The sequence below is a fragment of the Aegilops tauschii genome, chromosome 1, assembly GCF_002575655.3.
Source record: "Aegilops tauschii subsp. strangulata cultivar AL8/78 chromosome 1, Aet v6.0, whole genome shotgun sequence".
Lineage (NCBI taxonomy): Eukaryota > Viridiplantae > Streptophyta > Magnoliopsida > Poales > Poaceae > Aegilops > Aegilops tauschii.
The window spans coordinates 484,679,952-484,705,113 of NC_053035.3; the positions used below are offsets into that span (position 1 = coordinate 484,679,952).

General features: G+C 45.6%; 2 protein-coding genes across 2 annotated transcripts; one reads left to right on the forward strand and one right to left on the reverse strand.

The window, feature by feature from the left end:
* Nucleotides 1-8,879: 8,879 nt before the first annotated feature.
* Nucleotides 8,880-9,626, forward strand: LOC141039169 (uncharacterized). Its single transcript, XM_073506484.1, has one exon. It carries the CDS (start codon nt 8,880-8,882, stop codon nt 9,624-9,626), a length of 747 nt encoding a protein of 248 aa, XP_073362585.1.
* Nucleotides 9,627-15,095: 5,469 nt separating this feature from the next.
* On the reverse strand, nt 15,096-17,775 carry LOC109766533 (anthranilate O-methyltransferase 2-like). The gene is made up of 4 exons (XM_020325316.3): nt 17,684-17,775; nt 17,070-17,483; nt 16,085-16,354; nt 15,096-15,488 (listed from the first exon to the last, which is right to left on the reverse strand). Exons 1-4 carry the CDS (start codon nt 17,756-17,758, stop codon nt 15,123-15,125), a joined length of 1,125 nt encoding a protein of 374 aa, XP_020180905.1. The 5' UTR covers nt 17,759-17,775; the 3' UTR covers nt 15,096-15,122.
* Between the last annotated feature and the right edge of the window lie 7,387 nt (nt 17,776-25,162).

A 25,162-nucleotide genomic window follows, 5' to 3' on the forward strand; every position in this document is an offset into this window, starting at 1 on the left:
CCAAATAAATTGCAAAAATGGGAAAAAGTTTGTGAATTCAAAAATTTCACGGGTTTGATTTTTTTGACAAAATTCAAAATAAGTTCATGAATTTGAACAATAAGCACAAAATTGGAAAAACTTGCTGAGTTTGGAAAGTTTATCGATTTAAAAAACATTCACAAATTTGAAAAAAGTTTGAGTATTTGGAAAAATGAAACACACAAATTTTGAAGGGATAAAGAGATGGTAAAAGTGGAGAAACTGAAAGGGGTCAATACTGTTTGGCAAATATGGCAACAAAAAACTATAAAGTTAAAAAAGGGGGCAGTTGAATACAAACTGGCCTTATATGTTCCTAAAAAATGTTAAGTTGTTTTGCAAATAACGATTGCACAAAAGGATATGAATGAAATGGTGTTTCCTGTTTTATATACAACAATGACATTTCCAAAAAAAGTTCAAGAATTAAATCAATGGGTCGGGGACTAAAAAACATATAAATGGTGGATTGTTTGAAAGGAAAACATAACATATGAAAAAATGGGACCCTCCAACTCTGTTGCATTTCTTTCAAAAAGTATAAAAATGGGTCGAAGATGGGGCTTGCAAGTGGGACATTTGGAAAAATGGGTTGGGCCCAAAAAATACATAACAAACAATGTTGAGCATCTAAAGGCAAAAAAGAAAGGTGGATTAGTAACTGCTAAGGTTGGGGCGGTTCAGATTTGTCTATTGAAGGTAGAAAAAGCAACTAGGATAAAAAATTGGTCGCTCCTCGAGTTGCAAGTTGATGTGAATTTGTAATCGCGACGACGAAAACTTAGAGCCCAGTTGCGACTCATGTATGATCGACTTGCAATTGAGGTGGACTTGTACTTCAGGTGGTAACAAAAAAAATTAAAGTCTAGTTGCAAGTCGATGGTGGAGTTGCAACTTGGGAAACAACAAAACTTGAGCTCAGTTGCAAGTAGATGGTGGACTTGCGGCTAGTGTGAACAAAAAAATTCTCGACTATGCACGAAGTAAAAAGGTCGGGCCATGTTGAGAGTCGAGAGTAGGCTTGCAACTGAGGCAACAACAACTACTACAATCCCAGTTGCAAGTCATGGGTGGGCTTGTAACTCGGATGAGAACAAACAATGGCCCGGTTGCGCGGCGAGGGTGGAGTTTTAACTGGGACGACAAACACACAAGGGTGAACTTGCAACTAGGGCAACTACAATTACAAGTTCTAGTTGCGAGTCGGGGATGGACTTGCAACTCAGGCAACTACACAACTACAAAGCCAATTGCGAGTTGATGGTGGAATTGCAACTAGGGAAATTACAACTACAAAAATCCCTAGTTGCGAGTCGAGGGTGGACTTGCAACTGGAGCAAATACACTACTACAAAGCCCCTAGACTAGCAAACAAAAACAAAAAATAGGTCGTTGCCTGGCACCGTAGTATTTAGGAGATCCATCCTCATGTCGCCTCTGCTCCACAGACAAAGAGGAATGTGTGTGTGTGTGTGTGTGTATGTGAGAGAGAGAGAGCGAATAACCAAACTGATGAGCCAGCGGTCAGCTCACCTTTTTTACTTATACAAGCAACTGGTCTCTTCAATTATGACATAGAAAAAAAGGACGAAAAAGGCTTAACAGATAAAGACGCATGGTGCGGTGGACTGCAGAATGGACAATAGACGAGTGACATCGAACGCACGGGACAAAACAACCCCGATCAAAGATTGCACGAAATTTATAGCGACGGATGTAATGGACTAAACTTAGATGAGACATTGCTAAAACTCGTCTACATGTGTTTTAGCAATTCAATACATGATTTACTATTCCATAGATGAACATGAATCAAAACAACAACAAACAAGCATGCATCAACGATGGTATGGTATATACACACCCAGGAGATGCATGCGCACATCATATGATATATACACATCATAGCATCACAGGGGAGAAAAAAGAATTGAAAAAAGACATTACCTTACACAAACAAGTATCTTAATAATGTGAGTGCGTGGATGAGGAAGAAAATGGTAAAAATGGCATTGATGCGGGTCTTGCACTACTTTAGGGGGAGGCAGGCTATTGACTCAAGATTCTACTACAAAATTCAAAGTAGACCCAAAACAAACAAATAAAGTCCTATGCATCTTCTCATGTAATGGATGCTCAAGGAAACTATATGATTTTTAGTTGCGAGTCGATGGTTGACTTGCAACAGGGCCCCTACAAACATACGTCCTCCTTAGATGTGAGTCAATGGTTGACATGCAATCAGGGACACTACAAAAAAGTACAACGCGTCCTAGTTGCGAGTCGATGGTTGACTTGCAACTGGGCGCCTACAAACATACTTCCCCCTAGTTGCGAGTCGATGGTTGACTTGCAACTAGGGCAACTACAAAAAGTATGACGCATCCTAGTTGCGAGATGATGGTTGACTTGCAACTGGACCCCTGCAAACATAAGTCCTCCCCTAGTTGCAAGTCGATGGTTGAGACGCAATTGGGGCCACTACAGAAAGTACGACGCGCGCTAGTTGCGGGTCGATGGTTGAATTGCAACTGGGCCCGTACAAACATATGTCCCCCTATTTGCGAGTCGATGGTTGATTTGCAACTGGGACCCCACAAACATACGTCCCCCTAGTTGCGAGTCGATGGTTAACATGCAACTGGGGCCACAACAAAAAGTATGACGCGTCCTAGTTGCGAGACGATGTTTGACTTGCAACCGGACCCCTACAAGCATAAGTCCTCCTCTAGTTGCGAGTTGATGGTTGACACGCAATTGGGGACGCTACAAAAAATACGGCGCGCGCTAGTTGCGGGTCGATGGTTGACTTGTAAATGCTCCCCTACAAACATAGTTCCCACTAGTTGCGAGTCGATGATTGACTTGCAACTGGGCCCCCCTACAAACATAACTCCTCCCCTAGTTGCGAGTTGATGGTTGACATGCATCCGGGGCCACTACAGAAAAGTATGACGCATCCTAATTGTGAGTCAATGGTTAACTTGCAACTAGGCCCCTACAAACATACGCCCCCTAGTTGCGAGTCGATGGTTGACTTGCAATTTTCCCCTACAAACATACGCCCCCTAGTTGCGATTCGATGATTGACTTGCAACTGGGGCAACTACAAAAAAATACAATGCGTCCAAGTTGCGAGTCGATAGTTGAGTTGTAACTACGCCCCTACAAACATACGCGCCCCTAGTTTCGAGTCACTTCTTGATTTGCAACTAGGCCCCTACAAACATACGCCCCCTAGTTGCGAGTCGATGGTTGACATGCAACTGGGGTTACTACAAAAAAGTATGAAGCGTCCCAGTAGCTAGGCGAGGCTGGCTTGCAACTAGGGCCGCTACAAACATATGTTTCCCTTAGTTGCGAGCCGTTGGTTGACTTCCAACTAGGGCAACTACAAAAATGTATGATGAGTCCCAGTTGTGAGTCGATGATTGACTTGCAATTGGGTTCCTACAAATATACGCCCCCTAGTTGCGAGTCGATGGTTGACTTGCAACTGGGCCCCTACAAACATACGCCCCCTAGTTGCCAGTCGATGGTTCACATGCGGCCACTACCAAAAAGTACGACACGTCCTAGTTGCGAGTCGATGGTTGGCTTGCAACTGCCCCCCTACAAACATACGTCCCCCCTTGTTGCGAGTCGATGGTTGACTTGCAACTGGGACCCTACAAACATACTTCCCCCTAGTTGCGAGCCGATGGTTGACTTGCAATTGGGGTAACTACAAAAAAGTACGACGCGTCCTAGTTGCGAGTCGATGGCTGACTTGCAACTGGGGCCGGTACAAACATACTCCCCCTAGTTCTAAGTGGATGGTTGACTTGCAACTGGGGCCGGTACAAACATACGCCCCCTAGTTCTAAGTGGATGGTTGACTTGCAACTGGGGCATTTACAAAAAATTATGATGCGCCCTAGTTGTGAGTCGATGGTTGACTTTCAATTGGGCCCCTACAAACATACGCCCCTCCTAGTTGCGAGTCGATGATTGACTTGTAACTGGGGCCCTGCAAACATATGTCCCCCTAGTTCACAGCCGATGGTTGACATGCAACTGAGGGCCCTACAGACATATGTCCCCCTAGTTGCGAGTCGATGGTTGACTTGCAACTGGCCCCCCTAGTTGCAAGTCGATGGTTGACATGCAACTGGGGCCACTACAAAAAAGTACGACGCATCCTAGTTGCGAGTCGATGGTTGACTTGCAACTGCCCCCCCTACAAACATACGTCCCCCCTTCTTGCAAGTAGATGGTTGACTTGCAATTGGGCCCCTACAAACATATGTCCCCCCTAGTTGACAGCCGATGGTTGACATGCAACCGGGGGCCCTACAAACATATGTCCCCCTAGTTGCGAGTCGATGGTTGACCTGCAACTGGGCCCCTAGTTGCAAGTCGATGGCTGACATGCAACTGGGGCCACTACAAAAAAGTACGACACATCCTAGTTGCTAGTCGATGGTTGACTTGCAACTGCCCCCCCTACAAACATACGCCCCCCTTGTTGCGAGTAGATGATTGACTTGCTATTGGGCCCCTATAAACATACTTCCCCCTAGTGACGGATCGATTGTTGACTTGCAACTGGGGCAACTACAAAACAGTACGACACATCTTAGTTGCGAGTCAATGGCTGGCTTGCAACTAGGGCCGCTACAAACATACGCCCTCTAGTTCTGAGTACATGATTGAATTGTAACTGGGGCAAGTACAAAAAAGTACGACGCATCCTAGTTGCGAGTTGATGGTTAACTTGCAATTGGGCCCCTACAAACATATGTCCCTCCTAGTTGCGAGTTGATGGTTGACTTGCAACTGGGCCCTACAAACATATGTCCCTCTAGTTGCCAGCCGATGGTTGACATGCAACTCGGGGGTCTACAAACATATGCCGCCTAGTTGCGAGTCGATTGTTGACTTGCAACTGGGCCCCATACAAACCTGCAGTTAATTAGCAGACAACCCCAGTGGTAGAGGTGGATATGCAATTAGCTGACTATCCTAGTTGTAGTCGTATCTAAAGCATGTAGCTGCAGTCGACTTGCAACACTTATAATTATATGTCTAGTGAAGGACATGCAAATAGCCAATAACCCTCTACCAGTCTAGTTGCAATCATGGTGAGAGTCATACAGTTATAGTCGGGATACAACGCTTTAAGCTGCTAAATAGTGGTTGAGACATGCTACTCGCTGAGAACCGTTGCATTTGGGGCATGCACAGTTGGGTTACAACACTTGCAATTGTGTTTCTACCGATGGATATGCAACTGCCTGAGAACAACCTACTAGTCAAATTGTTGTCATGTTGAGGGTCATGTAATTACAGCCAAATTACAAGGCTTGCAGTTCTAAATCTAGTGAACATGCAACTAGTCGCACAAACATTTACAAAAAAAATCACAAATTTTAAACAGTTAAATTATCTAGAAAACATAATTTGTATAATTTTTTAAAAGTGCTCAATGTTTTCACAAAAATTGATGGATTCTAATTAGTGTTCGCACACTTCAAAAATATCTTGTACAAAAATGTTATTGATTAAAAGTGAAAAAAGAGAAGAAAAACAAAAAAGTAAATAGAAAAAAGAAAAAGATAGAAACATCAATACAAAATTCTCCCCAAAAAAATAGCAGCTCAAAATGACAGTGTGACAACGGACACACAAACATAAGAAAAAAGAACATGATTGTACGTAGAACATAGGGACAATCCCATGTCTGTAGACACGCACAGATAATACTTACAAAAAGTTCAAAAAATATTATGCCTGCATGACAAAAAATATTCATGAGTTTGAAAATAAATTTCTTGCGGATCTCGACTGTAAATATTGTGCCCGCATGAAAACACACACACACACACACAAACACAAAAAATTTGAAAAAAAAAAGAATGAACAATGCCACTCCCCGTAAAAGAAACACAAAAATCAAAATAAAATGATAAGAGTGTAAGAAAAAGGGGAATGTGAGAGTGAGAAGATATAGTGGTGGATGGGAGCAGAAGGCGCAGGAGATTTAGGATTGACTCAATTTCTAATAAACAATCAAGAATTTAAAATAAAAAAGCTCAGGATGAACAAATAAAAAATAAATAAAAACAACACGAAAAGACCCAGACCTGAACAAAAGGCAGAACAAAGGCAGCGGAGCACCATCACATTTGACAACAACAAAAAAAACAGAAGCCCACATGCCCACGAAGGCTGACCACCGCGTGTGATATGAAAAACAGCCCACAGGGAGACGCGAGACATACCGACAACACAAACGAAAAGAATTTTGCACGAATCTTACGGCCCCTTATCATGTGGTGGACAAGTTAGATGTGACATAACTAAAAAACATCTAGATGTGAGTTAGCAAATCCGCTTTCCTATAATATGACTGATGCTATACAGCAACCCCGTACCAGTCCCTCTCCGGCTCTCCCCTGTCCTTATCCCTACCTGTGCCCCCCGTCCAGATCCCCTCTCTCCCTCTCGTCCTCCCTCCCATCGCGGGCGCACCGCCGGCGACCCACCACGGCCACGCACCGCCAGTCGCGCTCCTCCTCCTCCTCCCATGGTCGCGAGCCTTCCTCCTCCCTTCCAGAGCAGTGCTTCTCCACCAGTAGGCATCTTTGTGGGTCCTGGACGCCTGCTGATTTGACATGCATGCTGGATGGGTGGATGGAATATGCGTTGTGCGCGCAACGAGTTAGACAAAATCCTTGCTGCGAACAAGCGAGGGCCACAAACAGCCTTGGAGTAGATATGTGATGAGGTGATCGAACCGTTAATACGCCGGGAAGACAATGATTAGATAGCGTCTGCTGATCAGATTTTTCGATCTATAAGTTAATAAGTCTAGCTAGCCGGCTAGAACAGAATGCCATACGAGCTCGCCATGACGGCCGACGAGATGCTTCAAGCCCAGGTCGAGCTCTACCACCAGTGCTTCGCCTAGGTCAAGTCGTTGGCGCTCAAGGCCGCCACAGAGGACAGACCTACGCATCCCGGACGCCATCCACCGCCGAGGCGGCACCGCCACCTTGTCCGACATCGCCGCCGAGAACGGGATCCACCCGACGAAGCTGTCCAACCTCCGGCGCTCATGCGCGTGCTCACTGCCTCCGGCGTCTGCTCTGTTGCTGGTCACCAGGACGCCTACGTGTATAAGCTCACCGGCGTTTCTCGACTCCTCGTCGGTGCTGGTGAGCAGACCGACCTGCCCTCCATGGTGGCCGCGTTCGTCGGCCGGAGAAGCATGACCACACTCTTCAGCATGCGTGACTGGTTCACCGACGAGCGGGCGGCGGCCATGTCACTCTACGAGGTGGTGCACGGCCGCAAGCTGTGGGAGGCCATGGCTGCGAGCGGCGTGTTCAAGGCCCGCCATGACAGCCGACAGCCGCTTCACTATCGAGAGCCTCCCGATGAACGAGTGTGGCGGCACGGTGTTCGCAGCAGTGAGGGCCTCGCTGGTGGACATCGGTGGCGGCCATGGCGCCTCCACCGCTGACATCTCGAGGGTGTACCCGCACGTCAAGTGCATGTGCTGGATCTCCCCCATGTCGTCACTGGAGCTCCGACCGCTTCTCGTTCAAATCTCTCAACCCTAATCTTGCGTCCCCCCCGCTTCTCTTTACAGAGCGGCGTCGGCTGCCGCCTGCCACCTGCCGGCGATGCAAGCCAAGGCCCCCGCCTCCCCCATTCTTCTCCTCTGGCAGTCCACATCCTCCTCCTCCATTTCCTACTTCCAATCCACTTCTTCCATGGAGCGCGGAGACCGGGTCAACGGCGGATGTAGGTGCCGGCGTTGGAGCTGCAGCACTACGTGCTTGGGAAGGCCGTCCCTTTCCCCTTCCTATCTTGCGTTTAGTTTGATGACAACGAAAAGTTGTAGCATAACTCGAGCTTCATGGTACCTTCTATCACCACCGCCAAGTTGCGCCAAGATCTGTGCCAGTAAGAGCATCACGTGGGCAGTCTATCCTCTGGCTGTGCTGTGTGAGCCCCCTTTACCAGTAATTAACAGAAGCGAAGAGTGGGTGGCCGACAGATGCATGGAGAGTTGCATGCTACCTTTTCAGAGTTGCAGGTTACCCTTTTTTCTTACAAGACTCTCACGGCTGCTCTCTCCCATCCCATTTCTTTCTCTCTCCCAAAGATTCTCACAGAAGTCACATCAACTCTCTCTCTCATGCGAAGGAGCGATTCATCCTTTCTCTACTCTCTGCAGCGGAGGAGAGATGATGAGAGCTGCTGCTGTGTGTGAGAGAAACGAAGAGAGAGAAAGACAGAGAGGTGCTGTGAGAATCATAAGAGAAGAGAGAAGTGTTTGTGACGTTGTGTGACAGTTCGAGAGGGGGAAGGGAGAGAGGTGTAATGCATGAGAGAGAAATAGAAAGAGGTGATGTGCGTGAGATAGAAAAGGAAGAGAGAGAGAGGTGTTGTCTAACAGTGTGAGAGAGAGAAAGGAGAGAAAGGCGTTGTGAGAGAAAAGGAAGGGAGTGAAGGAAGACTTATTTGATATTAGTTTATGTAACATTCATACCTTTGGGATTTCTGTGTCCCTGAAGAATAAACAAGACCATAAAGAGTGGAGACTGGTGTCTATATATGGGTCCAGCTATGATACTCTTAAGCTGGAGCTTATTAATGAATTACATAATATACTAGCTGGTTGGGATGGTCCTACTATTATAGGTGGAGATTTCAATCTCATTAGAGAAGCTAGTGATAAAAGTACTGGCCAAATAAACCATCACTGGGCTGATATGTTCAATGATTGGATCAATAAATTTGGCCTGATAGAGCTAAAAAATTCTGGTAGGAAATATACTTGGGGTAATAATCAAGATAATATGATTATGGCTGCCATTGATAGAGTGTTTATGACTGTTCACTGGGATGCTATGTTCCCAGCTACTCAGCTTAAAGCTTTACCTAGAGTGGGGAGTGATCACACTCCTATGATGGTTGACACTAAAGCTATTCCTGTTCCTAAGAATAAAATGTTTAGGTTTGAGAAATGGTGCTTAGAGGTGGAGGGTTTCAGAGATATAGTATACAAAGCCTGGAACACTAAATGTAAGAGCACTAAAGCCATTGATATTTGGCAGTTCAAAATCAGAGTCACCAGGAAAGCTATTAAAGGCTGGATGCTCAATTATGAGGCTGCCCAAAATAGACATAAGCAAAGCCTGGTGGCGGAGTACAATTGTTTAGATATTTCTGCAGAATCTAACCCTCTTTCTCCTAGCGCTAAACAAAGAATTAAATGTATTGCAGGAGAATTGAATGAGATTTGGAAGAAGGAAGAGATTAAATCCAGACAGAGATCCAGAGAAAGAGAGATTCTGGAAGGGGAGCAGAATACTCAATATTTTCAAGCTGTGGCAAATCAGAAAAGGAGGAAGAAGCAAATACTTATGCTGGAAAATGAAGATGGAATGGTAACAAACACTCCAGGTATCCTGAAAACTGCTGTAGATTTTTATCGCAAGCTTTTTGGTTTCCAGGACAAATTAGATATTAATCTTAGGGATGATTTTTGGGACCAACATAGCAAAGTTTCAGATGCTCACAATGCTAGTTTAGATGCTCCTTTTTTCTAAAAAAGAAATTAAAGAAGCTGTTTTTGGATCCTATGCTGAAGGTGCTCCAGGCCCTGATGGATTTCCCTTTTGTTCTACCAACAATTCTGGGAGGTCATCAAGAAGGATCTCTTTGCTTTGTTTAGAGATTGGGAGAAGGGAGAATTAGATCTATACAGATTAAACTTCTCCCTACTCACTCTAGTTCTTAAAGAAAGTGAAGTTGTTAGGCTGGAGAAATTCAGACCTCTAGCCATGAATAACTGTAGCTTTAAAATTTTCTCTAAATGTACTAGTAACAGATTTGGGCCTGTGTGCAATGATATAATTGCTCAGAACCAAACTGCTTTTATTAGAGGTAGATTTATTGCAGAAAGTATAGTAGCTGCACATGAGATTATCCATTCGGCTGCTAAGAATAATAAGCTAGGTTTTGTGTTTAAGCTGGACTATGAGAAAGCTTACGACAAAATCAATAGAGAGTTCTTAATTGAGGTCATGCACAATAGGGGATTTAGCCCTAAGTGGATGAACAAGATTAAGTCTCTGCTGAATAAAGGATCTGTTGGAGTCAGGATAAATGACACCAACAGTGATTATTTCCTCGTTGGTAAAGGTGTTAGGCAGGGTGATCCAGCCTCCCCTTTGTTGTTTAATATAGTTGCAGATGTATTTACTAGAATACTAGTAAAGGCAGCTGACAATAACTACATTTCTGGTATTTTTGCTCCTAATACACCTGCTGGAGTGATCAGTATGCAATATGCAGATGACACTCTGTTATTCCTGGATAATAACCTAGAGAATGCTAAACATCTCAAGTGGTTATTGTCGTGCTTTGAGCAGATGTCAGGGATGAGAATAAATTTTCATAAGTGTGATTTGGTCCCTATATATTAACATAGACCATGATGATGCTGTCAAATTTGCTCAGTGTTTTGGCTGTAAATTGTGGGCATTCCCTATTAAATATTTAGGAGCCCCCTTCACTACTCTAAGATTAGAAGAGAGGATCTGCAGCCTGTTATTGATAAGATTATTAAAAGAGGAGCTGGATGGAGAGGGAGATTACTATCTTATGGTAAGAGGCTGATTTTAGTGCAAGCCTGTCTAGCCAGTATCCCCTCTTACTTAATGGGAACTATTAAATTCCCTAAATGGGCGTTGAAGATGATTAACTCCCAACTTTCCCATTGCTTTTGGGATAACTATGAGGGGCACCACAAATATCATTTAGCTGCTTTGGGGGAGTGTTACTATTAGGAAAGAGTATGGAGGTTTGGGAACCAATCTTGCTGATTTTAATATTTGTATGCTTGCTTCCTGGGTCAAGAGATATCCCTTTGGGGTGGGCAAGATTTGGAAACAGATTATTGATAGTAAATATGATACCCGCAACCCTAATATTTTTTGTTGTAATATAGATGGGGCTTCCCCTTTCGGGAAGAATGTTATGTGGGCTGCTAGAGCAGCTAACATTGGGTACTCCTGGAAAGTGGGCAATGGTGAATCTATTCGATTCTGGGAAGATAAATGGTGTGGTCAAAGTAGCCTGGCCACCCAATTCTGGAATCTTTACAATATTGCTACAGAACATAATGTGACTGTTGCAGAAGTGTGGGATGGAACGAATCTGAAGATTAATTTCAGAAGATGTTTTTCCCACGACATGACGCAGTCATGGAATGATCTGTTCAATTACATTAGAAATGTCCGTTTGCTGAGTGTTGCTCATAGATTGGTTTGGAACTATTGAGGCCAATGGCATTTACTCAGTTAGTTCTTTCTATAAAATAGTCAATTTTAGAGGGGTTATCCCTGGCAAAGGACCTAAAGTGTGGGAAGTTAAAATCCCGCCTAGGGTTCAAATTTTTGTTTGGCTTGCTCTGAATAATAAGCTACTCACTAGAGATAATCTTAGTAAGAGGCAGCAAGTGGATGATCTGACTTGTTTGTTCTGTACAAAACATGAAACGGGTGGTCACCTTTTTTTGATTGTGTGGTTGCGAAGGAGATTTGGAGAGATATTAATGATATAGCAGACATGACTAATATTGCTAATTTTGCCTCCATGTTAGAGTGGTGGCACAGCAACCCAAATACCTCTCTTAAAATTTACCAGGCTGCAGCTATGTGGGCCTTATGGAAACTTCGCAATGACATGTATTTTGGCCGCGCTATGTGGTCTAATATGCAGGGTGTGTGGGGGAGAATGGTGGCTATACTGTCTAACTGGGAGATTCTATACTCAGGGCCTGTCAAAGACAGAGTACGTCTACTGGTGTCAAGACTGGAGCAGAAGATGAGAGAGCCTTCCCTGCTCATGTGGCCGGATCCTGGCTAGGACGGAGCTGCTGCGGTGGGAGGAGCGCTGCGCCTGAACGCGGTGGATTCCCCCTTCCACCCCTGGAAACCTACTCTGCAGGGCCGATGAGCCTGATGGATAAGCTGTAACTTGTTGTCGCAGGGCGTTCTATCAGGCAGTCCGTGTGCAAAAACTCCTAGTTTATCTCTCTCAATTTGCTCTGTAGAGTAGAGTTTGTGTTTAGTTGGTAGCCGTGTAGTGCTGCCTTTCCTGAGACTTGTGGATGTTTTGTAAGAACTGGTTGGTCTGGTTTCATTGATCAATGCAATGGAGCCGGGGCTCTTAGAGCCCTTTTCCTCTAAAAAAAAGAGAAAAGGAAGGGACAGCAGGTGGGACATTGGCACAGCTGCTACAGTGAGCATGCACAGATTATGGTTCACATGTTCTGCAAATTGCATTGGGTAACAGGTCCGGGTTCAGATCTCAAGGAAAAGGAGTCTACTACCAACGGCATAGATAGCAGGTACCGCGTAGCCCCAGCTATGAAAAAACCGTTCTTGATGACAATGAAACCCGGCTTGTACAGTACGATTGTTAATTCTGAAATCTATTGATTCTGCTTCAATTTTCACCTGTTGAATGCGATTCCGATTGGTTCAAGCCTTTTTAGAAAAATCTAGTGTTATTCAGCTAGCTTCATGCGTGAGTTGTTAATAGTAGTACTAGTCTTTGTGAGTCTGGAGCGAATCTAGGAGATTAGCTGGATAGAGTTAGTTGTGTTAGTGGACGGTAAAAGTCGGACTTTGCTATTACAGGTTTCACGTGTCACGTGGTATCATTTGATTTGGATTAAAGGGAGAAAGGGTCCCACCCTCCCTGAAACTCACGGGGGCGGAGAAGTTAATTTGCAAGGCCTCCGTAAAAGCCCATTGTTTGCCTGTGAGTGTAGGATTATTGGTAGTGGTCTCGCTTTGGTCAGGCATCGACGAAGCTGCTGGCTTGCACGGCGGGAGGGCCGGCGGTAGTCTCCGCGAAGTGCAGGTGGCTGAGTTGGCTGCGATGTGGCTTGTTCCGTGGTGGGGGCAGAGGTGGTGTGGTGGACCATCTTGTTGGAGGTTGACCGCCGGTTAACTCCGCGAGGTGTGGTTCGCTCAGGCGGTCTCGGTGCCTCTTCACAGATGGACAACTTTGTTGGCAGTGACAGTTGGTGGGCTTGCCGGCACCGGTGCGGGATGATGTGCCACCGAGGTGGTGTGGCAGCTAGGGTGAAGACCCTGTCTCGACCTTATGCCATCACTAGCAATGGTGGCGGTTGTGGCCGTCGTAGACCTTCCTGGAGGCATCGCTTATTTGCTGTCGCACCCCTCCTGCACGGATCCCGCCGTCGCGTCCTCTCTAGAGGAAACCCTTGATCTTGTGTTCGGACGATGGTGGCACATTGGTGTCGTTTTTTGTCTTGGGGGCCTAGTCTCGGAGCTCTGCATCAGCAAGCGTGACCGGTGGTTTGTGGTGATTGTGGAGTTCAGACTTTTGCGGCAACGATGTTGGTGGGAGCGATGTCGATGAGGCGGCAATGGTTGCGGTAGTCATCTCTTCTCCGGTGTGTCCGTCGTATTGCCTCGGTTTTTTGGTTGTTGTTGAGTCGAAGCTGCTAGGGTGGAGCCTTGTGGTATACGATGACTGGCTACAGATGGCCCGTTCGGTGATCTTCTGCGGCACCAGCCATGCCTGGATTTGTTCTTCAGAGTTCTCCGTCAAAGTCGGAGTTGCGCTATTTGGCCACAGGTGGCTGTGTTTTGCGCAGATCTTCATGGAGCTTCACGCGTCCGCATTGGTGTGGATTGAGTCAAGGATCACCCACGTTGAAGTCGGAGTTGTTTGCTCAGAGTTTAGGGGTGGCGATGACGCCTCCTGGGGAGAAGGGATCACGATGGCGCACACGTGTTGTCTCGTCGGGGCCCTCCTTCGAGCTTTGTGCGTGGAATTTCTTATGTGTGCAGCTCAGCGGTTGTGATTGTTTTCGCTTGGTTCTTCATAATTAACTAGGCAATCTGGTTTTCGCTCGGTTTTCTCTAATTAACTTAGCAGCCATCTTGAAAAAAAAAACATTCTCTTGGGCAGTGGTTCACAAATTAGGATCCTGAACTCTTGGCGTTTGCACAAACAGTAGATGCATAAAATTATACAAATGTCTTTTCCATGTTGCCCACTAGCCATACATTCTTATTCTTGTACAATATCATCGAACCCTTTTTTTACATATTAAATGGTGAGCTCATTTACGGTACCCCTAAATAAATGTGAGCCATCCATCCATCTTAATCTCACGGTTAACCTTAGATGGTACTCCAACACAAGTCCTAGGGAGTACTAGCTCACAAAATAGGATGGAGTACCTTGATGTTAGGGGTAAAATGGTAATCTCTTTTTTAGGGAAAGGTAAAATGGTAATTGATGGGTGATTTATTTAGTATCGATAATTGCAAATTTCGTATTAATTAATTAGAAATCCAGTGCAATCCCAAATCAATATCTTTCACAAAAAGAAATCCCAAAACGAATATGATGATCGTACGTGGCGGGGCCACCACCACCGAGGGGCTTAGGAGCAGGCAAAGCTGCTCAATTGCTGCCGCCGATGGCTGTGCCTATGCGAAGTGGCCGGTGACGCATCCGCTGCACAGGATGCCCTTCGCGGATGTCTGTCGAGGAGCACAGTCCTCGTACGGCGCAACTCAATTGATCTGGAATTAACAGGAATCCATGTGTATAGATGGATAGAGTGTTTCTTGATTTAATTGTTGATGCGGTGAACAAACTGGACGCATCTCATGAGGGGAGCAGGAATGGGGAAGACAAAGCCAGCGCGACGGGCCGGGAACAAACAGTGTGAGATCGTCGCGGACAATGTGCTTAATTCGAATGGGATAAAAACAAAAACTAATTAGTCCAGAGAAAAGGTCTAGAAATACCCATGCAGATGGATGGTTAGATTTATTGGCACTCCTGCATCTTGTTAGGGAGTACCAGGGTACAGTAAAAACTCTCTAAATGGCAGGGTTTCTAGCGTACTTGGTTGACATAAAATTCATGGAATTGACTCTTTTTACATACGTACAAAATATCAACGAAACATCTTTTACATATAATATGCGATGGACCGGAAATACTGAACTCCCCGCATTTATTCAAATTGACACTTGAGAAGTTTCTTAGTGCTTGGCCTTCAAATAGACGATAATTATAGGGTACTTGGCCTTCGCTTTCTTGAGATGCTTTGAAACCATGCTGGCATAAACCATAAACAGATCATCAAGAATGGCCTCGCCGAAGTGTTTCCTAATCAGCGGTTCCACCACCGCCCTTATGCACCTGGCAACATTCAACCCACTACTGGTGCAGCCCAACACGACATCATCGTTTGTGTCATCATCTTGTGGATCCCAGCTTGATTCAAACACACTCATGTGTTCCACATTGAAGAGATTGTTCTCCTCGACCACGGTCTTCACTTCGTCCACAGATGGCGCATAAAAAGGAAGGTTGAAAGAGACCAGCTTTTCCTTCTCCACAAGGCCCTGCCACACGTTGCAAAAAAATATTACTTTTTACAAAGTTTGCATCAATTCATATGCATGTTTTAAGATGTTAAATATAAATAGTTTTCCTCCCAAATATAAATACCCATGGTCACAATAACTTTAGACCATGCAGACTTGGACGCACTTCTATTTCTCCTCAGCGATGTGTGCTATGCCTGGCTCCAACAATTCATATGGGCACCACCCTTTACATTTTTTCCAACCGTATAAGTTCCAACGCTCCATGGAAGGACCCTCTGCCGCCTTTATCCATTATCTGTCATGCCTAAATATAATGTTATCGAGATTGGCCGCTGCCACTGCTAGCTAGGCATTAGAGTACTACGTGTCCAAGTTTCACAAACGTCACCAATTCGTGCTCTTAACCCGCATGTCGTGGCCATCAGCTACCATATCATCGTTATAGCCACCATGCCGATTGTTATCATCGGGCCAGAGATGGTAGAGGGTGGCCATATATAATTTTATTTTCTTCTAGTTATTGTAATTTTATTTTCTTCTAGTTATTGTAAGCATGTCGTGGCCTTAGCTATTTTATTTTTAGCATTGGGTCTGCACATTATAGAGCATACCTTCAGCACTAGAGAGAGAAGAGCTTGGGCGAGCAAGTCCCACATGCTGCTTGCTTCACCATGTAACAACATGTCTTTGCTCTTTCTGCCTAGAAATGTTAGCACCATATGCCCACCACATACAAGTTCATTGAACCGCAGCGTCAGGAACAATGACAGGTCCTTTTGGTACTCTTCTTTGTATAGTTTTATCACAGCAGGTGGAGTACTCTTGCCAATGTATATGCTCTCTTCATTCAGGTAAGCACCTCCTGAGAGCTCATCCGGTACCTTCGGAAGCCATAAAGGAATTAATATATTTATGTGATTAGTTGGACAAAATCAATATACTGGTATGTATACAAATTTATTTTTCCTTAAAAATTCCAAAAACCCATGAATATATATTGCATCTATGCACAATCTTATTCAAAAATATGTTAATAAGTGACATAAAGAAATACAAATTTGCGCAAATAGTAAGTCAATCTTTGATCTACACATTTGTTTTTTTTTTGTGTGTGTAAACTACGGCAGAAAAGACATATACCTATATGTTAAACTTTATACACACGTGCTATATGTCCATATGTGTACGTAAAATGGATTTTTGTAGGATTTGAAATACCTTTTTCTCACATGTACTTCCAAGACCACGGTAACTGAACTGATATGAGCCCTAGTGAGTGGTAGCAACCAGTGGCAACTTTAGCACCGGGCTAAATAGTAATTGGCTAATGCACTTGATCCCTAAAAGTGGTCTCTTTCTTTCAACAACCAATATTCCACATTATAGAGTTTACATTCCTCTGGTTTCTCTAGTCGCAGTTGGCTTCTTGCACCTTGTGGCAAGACATGATTGTTTGGAAAAGTATATTAATTTTTTTTTCTTCCTAAGAAATGAGTGAGTAAATCATGTGAGTTTGTTTAAGAGATTCCCAAGCAGCTTTAACACGGCTTTCACTTGAGCTCAAACAATGCCTCGAACTGGTTTGTACGCACGCACCTTGGACCTCCACATGAGGGAGTAGGAGGAGTGGAAGAGGTGGACACTCCGGCATGGGAACAGCCTGGTGTAGAAAGAACCCGGCATCCCGGCCACGTAGTACTGCGGCCTCCTATCGGCTGTGAGCTTCTGCAGCCGATCCAGTGACCTGAAGACGAGGTTGAAGTCGTTCCCCGGCAGGTCGTTGAGGAAGAACTGCAACTCCATGGCTGCAGCAGGAGGGCGCTGCTCCTGCTCTGCCTCCCGGTTGTGGTCGGAGATTGTGCCGATGACCAACGACACAAGCAGCAGCGTGTTCGGCCCTGACGAGCAGCCGAGGTCGGCGACTACCATGGTGCTCCTGGCCGGCAGTGACCTGTACAGCTCCACCACGGCGCCCTGGAGCACTGGCCTGGTCTCAAGCATGGCCTTCTCCTGCTCGCGCGGGAGTAACAAATAATTAATGGATCGAGCACATCTGGACGCAAAAGGCAATAAATGCATGCACTTTTTTCCCCAACCGGGCTCACAACACATTCCATTAATTTCTTAACGGAAATATTCAGTACAGGTAGTTCAACCTAGAACAAAGCAGCTGAAGGAGAACAAGCATGCATGCATGGGACGGTAGTTACTTGGAGTCTGGAGTTGGTGGCGTAGCTGTTCTCTCCGTCGCCGTTGGCCATGTGAAGCAATTGCTCTACCTCCATGGCTAGCTATCACTTGTGAGTTGTGACTTCTTGTGAGGATGATTTAAGTACTCACGCAGACGGGAGGAGTCGGCCCCTTTTATAGAGGGGGCACACACACACACACACACACACACACACACACACACATATATACATAGGATGACGTCACGGTGCGTACCTCAGCACATAAACGTACGGCTCCCTCCCTCAAATCAGGTCACTTAATCGGATTGATTCTTCATGGCAGAATGCTCTTCACACCTGCTGCTTTGCTGGCCTTTCTGCGTCCCCTGCATGCGTGCTGCACGTGTACTTTTCAGAGTATGCATGTAGATATACCCATGGGTACTTCACGTGTCCAACCGGAGCCCTAAAACGTCCCATCGGACAACCCAGTCACTGTTCAGGCAGGAGAAAGAAGTTTAAAAACCACTCAGCCGTAATCCTGACTTTGTCCGGGCATGTTCGAGCAGTCTGCAAATCCCCATATTCAAGCCATATATGTGGAGGATAGGAGATGTCCAGGCGTGTCCAGGCAGGGTGCTATGTAGGATTTTGCCAACCACGAACTTATTTTTCTCTTTTTTTATTCTTTCTTTCTCTTTATTGTCTTCCTCTTCACCAATCATATGCACGTGACCGGACAATATAAGGACTGTGGTTGTTTTGCAAGAAAAATGAGGATCCAAAACAGACGTGCCAAGATACTGACCGGACACGTCCACGGACCTATGAGCAACCGAAGTAAGCAATTGTGGTTGTAGAGGCTCTAAGTTTGTCTTCCTACTTACTAAGCCATAAAGTCCTTGAGCATGAAACAAACCCTTACAAGTTCGGTTAGTTCTTTTCTTTAATATAGTACATACGTAGACACTCATACATACGCACACACTCTCACCCATATGAACACACGCACGCACATTCTATTCCTATTATCACCTCCTGGAGACTGAGCTGGTACATCATTTTGGGATTCACGAAGTCGCCACAGACGTCTTCGTAGTTGACGGGAACGTCTCCTTGCACTAAACACACATCGCCAGAAAGCCTGGAATATAACCAGAACAATCTGAGAACCAGTGTCTAAGTCTATGTCTTGAACCCTAGTAGGTTGAGGATACCACTGCCCTCATAACCATCTAACTACATATTTGGTTCTCAAGTTCTATTAGTTTATCAACAACTTAATTATTTTAATCAACCAATTAAGATCAATAGGATCATTGGGTAGCGTGTCCATCCTTATCCTCACGAAGTACCTACCTTGGTGGACAAGGATTTGTGGCACACAAGTGCTGAGGCACGCATGTCCCTGGTGCATGCTTTTTATTTTGGCTTTCGATTTTCAAAGTTCTATATCTTTTAAACTTCCAAATTAAATTATGTTTTCATATTCACGTTTCTCGTGACCAGTGCTTTCAAATAAGATATATTTTAATGTATTTGACGACTTTAAAAAAATATGTTCAGTTTCAACGTTGACACTTAGTACGAGCGGTCGATAAAAATCAATTATTTTGATTCGACGACGACCGACAGAAAAAGTTGTTTGCAATTATATCTCTAGAGCTGGTTGAAACTTGGTAGTTTTAGATGCAAAAACCGTAAGTTTAATCATTGAAGCTAAAAACTTTTTGAGGGATTTTCTTTTCTAGTTTGCCCTCGTGCGGGATTAAACTACTATGCGAATCGCGAGCCAAAACGAGCGGGCGGCAGGACTTGGCAGATGACTGCCCCCGCACTCGCGTACCCCCATGCATTTCCGGTGCCTGGGGTACCTTTTTGTCGACTAGTAAACGTGTAGGTGCAAATGCCCGTATTAACTAACTAAACGTTTTGAAGTACACACTATGAACATTGATTTTTTTTGTACATACCTCGACAAATTTTTTTATCACCAAACTTTGCATGTTAGTAAACATTTGAATTTTTTCCCATTTTTTTGGACAGGTTTTTTTATCACAAAAGAAATCAGTTTCTTTTGCATGAATTTCGTGGACCAGTTTCTTTTTCTACTGTGTGTTAAACGTGTTGAGGTGCTCACCATTGGTATGATGTAGATCATTAGATCGACATGGTTTAATGGATGACATGGTTTGGATCTGCCTTTTAGGGTATTTTTGTACTGGTATAGACATAGATATGGTTATACATGCAGTTTGTCCACTCGTGCATAAAGATGGCAATTTTAATATTTCAACACTATTCCCTAACACTTCTCACCGATTTACTCACATTCATTTAGAGGAGATGCTAGTGGTCGTCTATGGTGAGAGAAGAAAGGGTGGTAGATAGTTCATAATGAAACTGGATGTGTCATCTTACATAAGGCCTTAATACATTACTTTTACTTATTCATTATCACATCATGCAAGATCATGGCATTGAATTGTGAATTCATAAAAATTTCATGAAATCTTACTGTCATTCCTACAAAGACGTACTTGCCTATATATGTTGTAGCATTTCGGTCCAGCCCTGCATCAATCGGATAGAACTGCGACAGTTGTTGCCTAGACGGGACTTCAGACTTAATAAAGTGGCTGCATGCATCGCAGAGGCTGGGGGTCCTCCTCCTTTTCTTAAAAAAGCATTTCGGTCCAGTGCGGTCCACAAAACAATAGATTGATCCAACGAGATGAGATGAAAGAAAGATACAAAAGGAGGAGGATATATGTCCCGCAAACTAAAAACAAGGAGAAAGATCTGATATTAATCGTTAGGATTTGAGTTCGGAAAACTTGGCATCTATGCATATGTCTATCTTTTGTCCTCTCATAGCTGCTATAGCTATGCTGTTCTCGTCACTCTCAGCGTCACCTTTCGTGTGGTTACTGCTTGGCTAGCTGAGGACTGGGATTCAACTTATCAATCGACATGATAGTCTAGCTGACGTGTTGAACAAGTGGTATTTTTTTTGCGGAATAACTTCCAATCTATTCATCTTCAATCATGGCAGTACAACGAACACCAGAAATAAAAATTACATCCAGATCCGTAGACCACCTAGCGACGACTACAAGCACTGAAGCGAGCCGAAGGCGCGCCGCCGTCATCACCCCTCCATCGCCGGAGTCGGGCACAACTTGTTGTAGTAGACAGTCGGGAAGTCGTCATGCTAAGGCCTCATAGGACCAGCGCACCAGAACAGCAACCGCCGCTGATGAAGAATAACGTAGGTTGGAAGGATTCAACCCGAAGACACACAAACGTAGACGAACATCGACGAGATCCGAGCAAATCCACCAAAGACAGATCCTCCGGAGACACACCTCCACACGCCCACCAACGATGCTAGATGCACTGCCGGAACGGGGCCTAGGCGGGGAGACCTTTATTCCATCTTCAGGAGCCGCCGCCGTCTCGCCTTCCTGAACAGGACACAAACCCTAACAAGACAGGAAAAAACGTCTGAAAACAGAGCCCTCCCGCCGGCCCTTGGCAGGATCCACTGCGCCCCCATGGCCCTAGGGCCACCTGAGGCGAGGCGGACCTGCGGCGGCGCCGGCGAGAGGCAGAAACCCTAGTTTTTTTTTCTTGGAGGAGGAGGAGCGACTTGGCGGCTGTGGGTCGTTAGCATACTTCATTATTGGTCCTGTTGAACAAGTGGTTTGACACGTAATAAATATATAATTTGTGTGTAAGAAGGGCACTCAAATGTAAAAATAGATAGAAATGCTATTCAGAACTTCGGGTGTAGAATAAATTGTTTTGCACCGGAAGTATTTGTTACGATCATTCACTAAATAATTACTTTTGGTATACAAACAATTATGTTAATATTGATTCACTATGTAAAATTTGGCACAAAAAGATCGGAATATTAGTCAGAAGACCACAAAATTTACATTTTTATGTATATCGTACACTATGCTTTTACGTTCGTAATTTGACGTCACATCAAACTTTTTCTTACAGCCGATATATATTTTCTTATGTTCTCGTTTGACTTCCTATATAAGAACAAAAAAAATACAGGACCTACAAATATGGCGCAGTGATGTTAAAATAGAGGGAGTGAACAATAATTAGTTTTCACCATGAGTGATGAATAGCGCGACCCTATAGGTAGCTATGCATCATCATGAGCACGTGCTAATTTACTGAAAAATAATTAACATGCATGCCATGTCAATTACAGCGGCTGATACGTACATACCTGCAATTAATAGATAGACAGTCACACCGAGTGATCTAATGCCTAACATACGTGAACGTACGTTGCTCTCGTCCCAGTCCCTTACGCACGCGCCTAAGCAATCAGATGTGTTCGTTTCGACACGCGTACCCTAAAACGTACGTGCATCACGCGCATGAACATGATATATATCTTCGGTTTAGATTCATTATAACCACAGCGGCAAGAAATAGGTAAAAGGGAGTCTATTCAAAGCCCCCCAAATAAAAATCAATAATCAGGCGCTGTTTTTTTAGAAAAGGAGGACGACCCCGGCCTCTGCATCTGGACGATGCATACGGCCATTTTATTAATTATTGACACAAGACTTTACAGAGTCATACAACAATAAGTCTAAAGCCACCAAACTAAGCAACATCTGTCGCTATCCCTATCCAGTTGATGTAGGGGCGCTGAAAGTCTTGGCCTAATACCAAACAGACCTCGCAGCCAAACCTAACATCTAAGACTTGAGGTCCCAACCAAGATGCCTGCCGGGTATGGGCACCCATCAGTCTGGTGTGTTTCTCAACCAGGACGCCCTGCCGGGTATGAGGCCGCCGCAGCCACCTGCCACCAATCCTTCTTCAGAGCTGTACTGCTGCATCAACCTTGCCCGGTCTAACTGCCGCCGACGCCACCATGACGCCAGGCAGCGTCACCCTCCTGCGCGTGTCCTTCTCCGCTCATCAGGCGCTGAGTCTCCACTGCGCCACGCCGCCGAGATCCGCCGTCATCAAAGGAGCAGAGGAAACACCGCTCCTCCTCTTGTCCCCTCCAACCAGCACTTGTTCCAAAAAGATGCCCCCATGAGGGAGAACGATACCAAAGGCACCGTCATCGTCCGATCCAGTATACCCAGATCTAGGGTTTCCCCCGGAACTTCCTGATCAGGTTGATGTGACCTGCAACGACGATGCCTCCAGAAGGGAACGACGTCTGAGACGCCGCCATCGTCCGCCAAGACTGCAGTCAGGCGCGATTTTCACCGGAAGCCACGTCTTCCCGACCTCGTGGCTGGCTGGAACCGAGCGGAACCTCGCCACGAAGACGTATGTCGCCGTCGGTACTCCGGCGGAGATCCGGCATCTCCTCACCGGTCCCTCCACGCGCTGCCGGTAGGTGGAAGGCCTCCCCGCGACGGATCCAAACGGGGCGTTGGATCCGCAGTGACCGCCATCACCATCACGACCAGGACAGCCCACCCCACCGGATGGGGCGCTGCCACCGCCGCCGTCCATGCAGGGCCGCCGCTCCGCTGGCGATGGTGCTCCGGCCCCCGCTGCACAGCCCGGATTCGCCGTCCTAGCCGCCGCCGTTGGATCGCACGAGAGGAGCCGCCCCCGCCGCCTCAGATGGGATCCGCCGCATCGCTGTTTAAAATGCAAAAGTGGTAGTGTCGTCAGTGGCCAAGGATGAAATTCTTTTAAGATAGGGTAGATCAAAGCTATGCACTGTTGTCTCTCGGAATAGGCTTTCGCCCCGCTATATTAATATAGCAACCATCCGATACAGCTGTTTGATCATCGTTGGGGTAAACAGCACAATCACGCCTAAAAGAAAAATAAGAGAAAGAATGCCAATAGCGTCGGATCGACGAAAGCAATGGTATCCGCAACTACTGCGCCCTCCGGAGAATTCCACCACGCTCCTATGCCTCTGAATTGCCGTGTACCAAGCAACACCTTCAAGAAGGACTGCGATGACTACGACGCTGCTACCCCGACGGATCCTACGATTTCTCCCGCTACACGGAGGGGAGTGGGGGGAGAGGTACACCCGACACCCTTTAAGAAGGATGGCAGCGTCCCCAGATGTTACCGCGTCGGTGCCGGCAAGACCCGACAAAGATTTCTCCCGACCCCTCACACCCACAACCCAGGACCAACCGTCGGCTCCACCATGCTTGCCGTCCACCAACATGCGCCACCATAGTCTTGAGGACACCATTGACGTCTCACCATGGCAAACGCTGCAAGGCTGATCGTACCTAAACGAAGCAACGGTAGACAGGGGACGGCAGTACCGCAGCCGCGTGGGAGGGAACAACCTCCACCGGCTCAGGCGGTAGCATACCGGACTTAGCAGTAGGAGCACGCCAGGCCAACTGCCCGGCCAGGCCCAGATCGGGCCCGTGAAGCTCCCGCCACCGTGCTGCAGCCGACGGAGCACAGGCCTAATGCCGCCTCGGTGGGCACAATATTTTATGGGCACTCCAACGGGGTTCACCGAAACGGACATGATCAAATCTCCGTGGATGTATCTGAGGGCAGCGAAGCGGCGCCGGCCATCCAACCACATTCAACTATTGTCCAATGGAAAGAGAGGGGTGGAGGCCGAAAAATTGGATTTTTGTGTTGGGGTCCAAGGTTGGGTTGGCGTGTCCAAAGTCCCCCAAGCCTCCCATTTGTTTGGTTCTAGTTTTAAGAATTTCAGATGTCTGGATCGCATGGCCCATTATTCGCGGACATTTAGTATTATCTTATGATGGCAAAATATGTCTGGACCATCCGTCCGGACATTTAGGGGCGATGTCATCATCTCGCATGGTGTGGCAGTTAGTATGGTTATATTTTCATGTAACGTGCTAGTATAGGTCATCGCAAAAATATGGATGCTGATGCTGGATTGTCTTGCCAAGCAGCTTTAATTACGGACGTCCAGGCCTTTTATCGTTTTTTGATGTTGAAAGATCGTTCTTTGGTTAAAAAAAATAGCAGTCCTTGCTTTCCACATGACCACGTGATGCACACCCTTTTTTATTTATTTTGGGAACTGCTTTGCACGTCTTATTACCTGCATACGTGACTCCTTAACAATATGTATGTGACATGCTTGACCAGGTGCTGTACATAACAAAACTGGTGTGGTGGCTCTATTTTTCCTCCATATTTTTCTTTTAGTATATAGTATAATAGAATAAGGAGATACATTATCAACTGTTGGTTGTTTGTTTTTGATGATAGCTTACCAGGCTTGCCGACCGATTCTTTGTCTATCTTTTGACAGCTCGGAGCTGCTATAGCTATGTTGGTGTCGTCATGCTCAGCGTCACCTTTGTGTGGTCACTGCTTAGCTCAAATATGTTGTTTCGCGCGCGCAGGTACATAGGTAGGTCGGCATCACCATCAGCACGTACTACTCTATATGTACGAACGATCAATTGAACCCACCATATGTACTTAGTGAAAATTAATTTACATGTGCATGCGATGTCAATTAGAGGGACAATGTACATATCGGCA